Source organism: Oryza glaberrima, chromosome 9 (assembly GCF_000147395.1).
Source record: "Oryza glaberrima chromosome 9, OglaRS2, whole genome shotgun sequence".
Taxonomy (NCBI): Eukaryota; Viridiplantae; Streptophyta; class Magnoliopsida; order Poales; family Poaceae; genus Oryza; species Oryza glaberrima.
In genome coordinates this window covers 4,370,979-4,378,071 of record NC_068334.1, presented here as the reverse complement: position 1 = coordinate 4,378,071, position 7,093 = coordinate 4,370,979, and the positions used below count along the sequence as shown (strand labels likewise).

General features: G+C 45.0%; 1 protein-coding gene across 1 annotated transcript; it reads right to left on the bottom strand.

Moving 5' to 3' along the window:
- Positions 1 to 3,055: 3,055 nt before the first annotated feature.
- On the bottom strand, positions 3,056 to 6,680 carry LOC127784675 (uncharacterized; the record flags this gene model as incomplete). Its single annotated transcript, XM_052312015.1, has 5 exons — positions 6,281 to 6,680; positions 5,087 to 5,365; positions 4,103 to 4,870; positions 3,848 to 3,939; positions 3,056 to 3,421 (listed from the first exon to the last, which is right to left on the bottom strand). Coding segments are annotated over exons 1-5 (1,905 nt in total), but the record flags the coding sequence as incomplete, so codon positions are not given.
- Between the last annotated feature and the right edge of the window lie 413 nt (positions 6,681 to 7,093).

Below are 7,093 nucleotides of genomic sequence, written 5' to 3'. Positions count from 1 at the left end.
GCAGCCACAACATGGTGGACAAAATGTCAGTCGGCTAACTCAGGAGCAAGTTGCTGCTATGTTCTTACCAACTCAGCCTATTATTGACCTAGTCTAGCAGTAGCCGATTCAGCAGACACCACCAAGGCCGCAGATTGCTTAGCCGATTCAGCAGCAAGGTTTGCTAAATGCATCGGCTGGGATGAGGACGCCTGATAATCAACTGAGGCATCACTTTGCAAATCAAGCTGTCCCAAAGCATTTGGTTCATAATGTGCAACCAGATCAATCGGTGATACCTCAAGTTATTCCCGAACATTTGGTGCGCAACATACAACCAAACTTTCAGAATTATCAAGGGGGCAATTTTAATTACCAATATCAGCCTCCATCGGCACAAGATCAGTATCAGCAAGGAGGATCGGCTCAGCCTCAGTTTGCTCCTCAGTACAATCAGTTTGTGCCTGTGCCACAAGAAGCACAAGGGGCGCCTCAGCAGAGACCGTGGGCCGATATGATCGCTGATGTGATCGGAGAGTAGTTCGGGCTCAAGCCAAAAGACACTGGAAATTTGTATCGGCACCCATACCTTAAATGGTTCGAGAGGGTTCAATTGCCTAACCAGTACAAAGTTCCAGATTTCTCCAAATTCTCTGGGCAGGATAGTGTTTCAACGTACGAACATGTTAGCCAATTCTTAGCTCAGTGTGGTGAAGCATCGGCTGTGGACGCCTTGAGGGTTAGGTTGTTTCCTTTGTCTTTATCTGGATCGGCTTTTACTTGGTTTTCTTTTTTGCCATATGGATCAATCAACAGTTGGGCCGATTTGGAGAAGCAATTTCATAGTTACTTCTATAGTGGAGTTCATGAGATGAAATTGTCTGATTTAACAGCAATTAGATAATGGCATGATGAACCTGTGCAAGATTACATTCAGAGATTCAGGGAGATGAGGAATAAGTGCTACAGTTTGAGTTTGACTGATGCCCAGCTAGCCGATTTGGCTTTTCAGGGTGTGATAGCTCCAATCAAGGAGAAATTCTCGTCCCAAGAGTTTGATAGTTTGTCACATCTTGCATAGAAAGTAACCTTACATGAGCAGAGGTTTGCAGATGATGCAAACCCGCTAGGGTTTGTGGCCCGATCTTTCGATGAGAGGTAAGGGATAACTCGATTGGATGAAGACGACGTTCACGGCCCGACTACAACCGTCCAAAGACGCTGTGCCTTAGCAACCGATACACCGTCTCCAATGGTCGCCGCGAACTTGTGGTGCGCGTCAACCCGGCCACGAGGGCACTCGTCCTGCAAGCAATCGAAGAACAAGCAAGAACAAGTAGGACAAGCACTGAAATTGCTAGATAAAGATGAAAGTTTCGCTATCAAACACAATATGGTGGGGTTCCGATTACAGGCAGACGGGCGGTTTAGCCAACACGCGCGCTGCGAGCCGGTAGCAAGTAGCTATCTCTATCATCAAAACCCGCCTGTTCTTGGCGGCGACTAGAGGTATAAGAAGAGGGGAAGAACGACCATAGGGTCGTGCTCCAACCCTAGGACGCGCCCCTAATGGGCCCAACTTGGATACACAGCCCATTGGGCCAAAAGAGGTGACGCAGCACCATGGACAGAAAACAGTCGGGAGTAAAATGACAATTGCGGCCGCTCCAGAACAGATATGGACATGTGGCTGGATCCATTTGAAAGTAGACTTGATAAGCTTTTCATGAAGTACTTGCACGCCCAAATCGGAGTTCGCATGAAGTCGTGGCGGCCGTCAGAAGTTGGCGCTGCCCTGCAGTCCGAATCCACCCCGCGCGAATCCTCTTCCCTTTGGATCCTCTCCATCGTTCCTGAGTAAAACACGAGTGCACGCGTCTCCGGGGTATAAAGATGAGGAATATGAACTCAAGAAAGAACTCACCTGATAATTTAGTTGACGTGCACGAGCGCGGGTAATAGGACCATCATGCTGTACATGGGGGGACGTGGATGTATTGACGGTGTTGATGTCCTCATCATCCTCCCCTTCTTGCATTTGAGTCGTTCTCGACTCAAGCTCATCTTCTTCTCCCAAATACGGCTTCAAATCTGCAATGTTAAATGTGGGACTAACCCCGAAATCTGCAGGCAAATCAAGCTTATATGCATTTTCATTAATCTTTGCTAACACTTTAAATGGTCCATCAGCTCTAGGCATCAATTTAGACTTTCTCAAATCAGGAAATCGTTCTTTTCGCAAATGCAACCAAACCAAATCTCCAGGTTCAAAATTCAATTCCCTTCTACCTTTGTCACCAACAAACTTATACTTAGCATTCATGCGCTCTATGTTTTCTTTAGTTGTCTCATGTAGTTTTAACATCAACTCAGCACGTTGCTTAGCATCAAAATTCAGTTTTTCAGAAGATGGTAAAGGCATCAAATCAATTGGAGCACGAGGCAACAAACCATACACAATCTGAAATGGGCACATTTTTGTAGTAGAATGCAAGGAACGATTATAAGCAAATTCAATATGAGGCAAGCATTCTTCCCACATCTTGATATTTTTCTTCAAAACAGCCCTAAGCATAGTAGACAAGGTTCTATTCACCACTTCAGTTTGTCCATCCGTTTGGGGATGACAAGTAGTAGAGAACAAAAGTTTAGTCCCCAATTTAGCCCACAAAGTTCTCCAAAAATGGCTAAGAAATTTTGTGTCACGATCAGAAACAATTGTGTTTGGCACACCATGCAAGCGAACAATTTCTCGAAAGAACAAATCAGCGATATGAGAAGCATCATCAGTTTTATGACATGGTATGAAATGTGCCATTTTAGAAAATCTATCCACAACCACAAAAATGCTATCACGCCCCCTCTTGGTCCTAGGCAATCCTAACACAAAATCCATTGAAATATCTTCCCAAGGAATAGTAGGAACAGGAAGAGACATATACAAACCATGTGGATGTAAGCGTGACTTAGCCTTTTGCCATGTAGCGCAGCGAGCAACGAACCTGCCAACATCTCTTCGCATCTGTGGCCAAAAGAAATGACTAGCAAGGATGTCATGTGTCTTCTTGGCACCAAAATGGCCCATCAAACCGCCTCCATGCGCTTCCTGCAACAACAACAAGCGAACGGAGCTAGCTGGAATGCATAGCTTGTTAGCTCTGAAAACAAACCCATCATTGATGACGAATTTGTTCCATGTTCTTCCATCCTTACAATGCAGCAACACATCATTAAAATCAGCATCATGCGCATATTGGTTTTTGATTGTTTCCAGGCCAAAAATCTTGTAGTCAAGTTGTGTCAACAAAGTGTATCTCCGAGACAAAGCATCAGCAATGATGTTCTCCTTCCCTTTCTTGTGTTTGATAATATAAGGAAAAGATTCAATAAATTCAACCCATTTAGCATGTCTACAGTTCAGTTTCCCTTGACTACGAATATGCTTCAAAGACTCATGATCAGAATGTATGACAAATTCCTTGGGCCACAAATAATGCTGCCATGTTTCTAAAGTTCGCACAAGAGCATACAATTCCTTATCATAAGTAGAATAATTCAGAACAGGCCCACTCAACTTTTCACTAAAATATGCATCAGGTTTTCCTTCTTGTAGCAAAACACCACCCAATCCAATCCCACTAGCATCACATTCAAGTTCAAAAGTCTTATTAAAATCGGGAAGTTGGAGAAGAGGTGCATGGGTCAACTTATCTTTCAACATGTGGAAGGCGTTCTCTTGTGATGTGCCCCAAGTGAAAGGCACTCCCTTCTTTGTAAGCGCATTCAATGGTGCAGCAATGGTGCTGAAATCCTGCACGAAGCGGCGATAGAACCCCGCGAGTCCTAGAAAGCTCCGCACTTGTGAGACCGTTTTAGGAGTCGGCCAACTTTGAATTGCCTCAACCTTGGCTTGATCAACCTCAATCCCCTGCGGAGTTACAACATAGCCAAGAAAAGAAACTCGATCTGTGCAAAAGGTGCACTCTCTCAAGGTTACCAAATAAACGTGCATCACGAAGAGCATTAAAAACAGCACGTAAATGATTAAAATGTTCACCCATAGACTTGCTGTAAATCAAGATATCATCAAAGTAGACCACCACAAATTTTCCAATGAAAGGACGCAAAACCTCATTCATCAACCTCATGAAAGTGCTGGGTGCATTAGTTAAACCAAAAGGCATCACTAACCACTCATACAACCCAAACTTCGTTTTAAATGTTGTTTTCCATTCATCACCCAACTTCATATGAATCTGGTGGTAACCACTACGCAAATCAACTTTGGAGAACACAATAGAGCCACTCAATTCATCAAGCATATCATCTAACCTAGGAATAGGATGACGATATCGAATGGTAATGTTATTAATAGCTCTACAATCAACACATATACGCCATGAACCATCTTTCTTTGGTACCAAAATTACCGGAACCGCACATGGACTAAGAGACTCGCGTACATACCCTTTATCAAGCAACTCATGAACTTGACGCTGAATCTCCTTGGTTTCCTCAGGGTTGGTTCGGTATGGCGCACGGTTCGGTAGGGAAGCACCTGGGATCAAGTCGATTTGATGCTCAATGCCGCGCACCGGTGGCAGCCCCGGTGGCACTTCCTTGGGAAACACATCAGAGTACTCCTGCAAAATGTTAGCAACAGCAGGGGGCAAAGAATGCTGCATATCGTGAAGTGAAATCAAAGCATCTTTGCATACCAAAGCATAGGCAACTGAAGGTGATGCAATCAACTCATTAATATCAGATTTAGTAGCAAGTAAGCATTTGGGTTTCAAATTGATTGTCTCAGGTTTCTTGCCATCAGATTGGGCTTTTTTATCACTCTCACATTCGGATTTGGCAGCCTTAGCAACATTATCACGCAAAATATCTTCAGGAGACATGGGATGCAACACAATTTTCTTATCATGGTACAGAAAAGAGTACTGGTTTGACCTACCATGATGCATAGAATCCCTATCAAATTGCCATGGTCTACCTAGCAGAATATTACATGCTTGCATGGGCACAACATCACATTCAACAACATCATGGTAATTTCCAATTGCAAAATTAATGTGCCCTAGTTTTGTTACCTTCGCCTTACCACTGTTGTTCAGCCATTGGATGTAGTATGGATGTGGGTGCGGTTTGGTGCTAAGTGCGAGCTTCTCCACCATCTCGCTGCTAGCCAAGTTGTTGCAGCTACCTCCATCAATGATCATGCGGCAACAACGCTTTTTGACGACACACTTTGTTTGGAACAACGTGTGTCGCTGATTTTGCTCCGCCTTCTCCATTTGTGCGCTAAGGACACGCTGCACAATGAGGCTCTCATAGTGATCCGCAAATGCAGCTCCAATGTGCTCTTCCGGTGGCTCATTATCTGCATGGTCAGCCGCAAGCAAAGCAAGTGTATCATCATCGAAATCACTAGCAGAGGAGTACTCACCATCGTTTTTGACTACCAAAACTCGCTTGCTAGGGCAGTCACGCTGCACATGCCCAAAGCCCTTGCAACGGTGGCACTGAACATCTCTCATTCGGCTTGAGGATGCCATTGAAGAAGCACTCGGTGCTGGCTGAGCAGCCTTTGTCGCTGACTTGTCACTATATGGAGGAGGTGCTGCTCGACTGGTTGTGGGTGTGGAAGATGGAGAAGCAGTACGGCCGGCCGGAGGAGTGGTGCGTGTCTGCCATGATGAAGTTTTACCTGCAGAAAAATTAACCTTGGCACTAGCACGTCGTCCCTGCACTTCCCTTTCAGCCTTACAAGTAAGATGAAACAATCGGGTCATATTAGTGTAATCTTTATAGTCTACGATGTCATAGATCTCGCGGTTTAACCCACCCAAAAATCTAGCCATGGCAGCGTCCTCAGTTTCCTCTAAATTACAACAAAGCAAGCCCATTTGTAACTCCTGATAATATTCCTCTACACTTTTTGCACCCTGTCTCGATTGTTGCAACCTATTCAGCAAGTCACGTGCATAGTAAGAAGGAACAAATCTAGCCCGCATGACCCGTTTCAAAGCATCCCAAGTTTGTGGCATGTTATTAGGATTTTTCTTGCCATGTTCTATCGACCAAACCGAAGCAAAATCGGTGAACTCACTCGTAGCAGCTCTAACTCTAGTGTTCTCAGGAAACTCATGGCATGCAAATTTTTGGTCAACAGCAATCTCCCAAGAGAGGTACGCATCAGGATCATATTTTCCATCAAAAGGAGGAATCTTAAATTTAATTTTAGAAAAAGCATCATCATTGTTGCGTACCTCGCGTCGGCGGCGACCACCCATACCTCGTCGATTGTTGTGTAGCCGTCGACGATCTCGAGCATCTCGATCATCTTGTTCAGTGTCAGCAATATATTCATCCTCCAAATTATCCTCGACGTACTCTCCGTCAACGTCATCGTCATTACCCCCACCATTGCCTCTAGCATTGAGAGCATCAAAATGCCTCACAAGAGCAGCAAGGCTAGTGTCAATGCGGGCGACCGCTGTCTCCAGCCCTGTAAGCTTAGTGTTGGTGGAGATCTGCGTGGACTCCAATTGTCCAATCTTCTCATTTGTCATCTGCAAATCTGTATCAAGTCCTTCTGTGTGCTGCTTCACTTGCCTTGTAAAGTATTGGATGATGCCTTTGGTGCGTGGGGAATGAGATGCACCCTCCTCATCTTTATCCTCTGGACCTGCCATGGGTTAGAAATGAAGGACAACAAAACAATGGAGGATGTAATGTAAGCCCTACACAACTATTGGGATGTAGCTTTTGCAAGACGCTCACTCTCACTTCACTCGCAGCTTGTCTCACAAGCTCTTACCAGTTCTTACCTTGCCCACAGGAGGGGGACAGCAACCCACAAGTTAGCAACCGTGGAACGAGGTGTATCGGTGCTGTAGCAACAAGACCTGTCAAGCTGTAGTCGGGTTTGTGGTGGAGCTGGTGGTGGGCTGAAAGCAATGCTCAAGAGAAAACTAGAAACCACGTTAGCCAAAGCAAATTGAATAATTGCTCAAGGGTATAGTGTACAGTGCTGGTCCTAGGCTGGTCGAAGTAGAGACGCTAGCCTAACCACAAAGGACGCCACAAAACACAAACCCAAACAGCA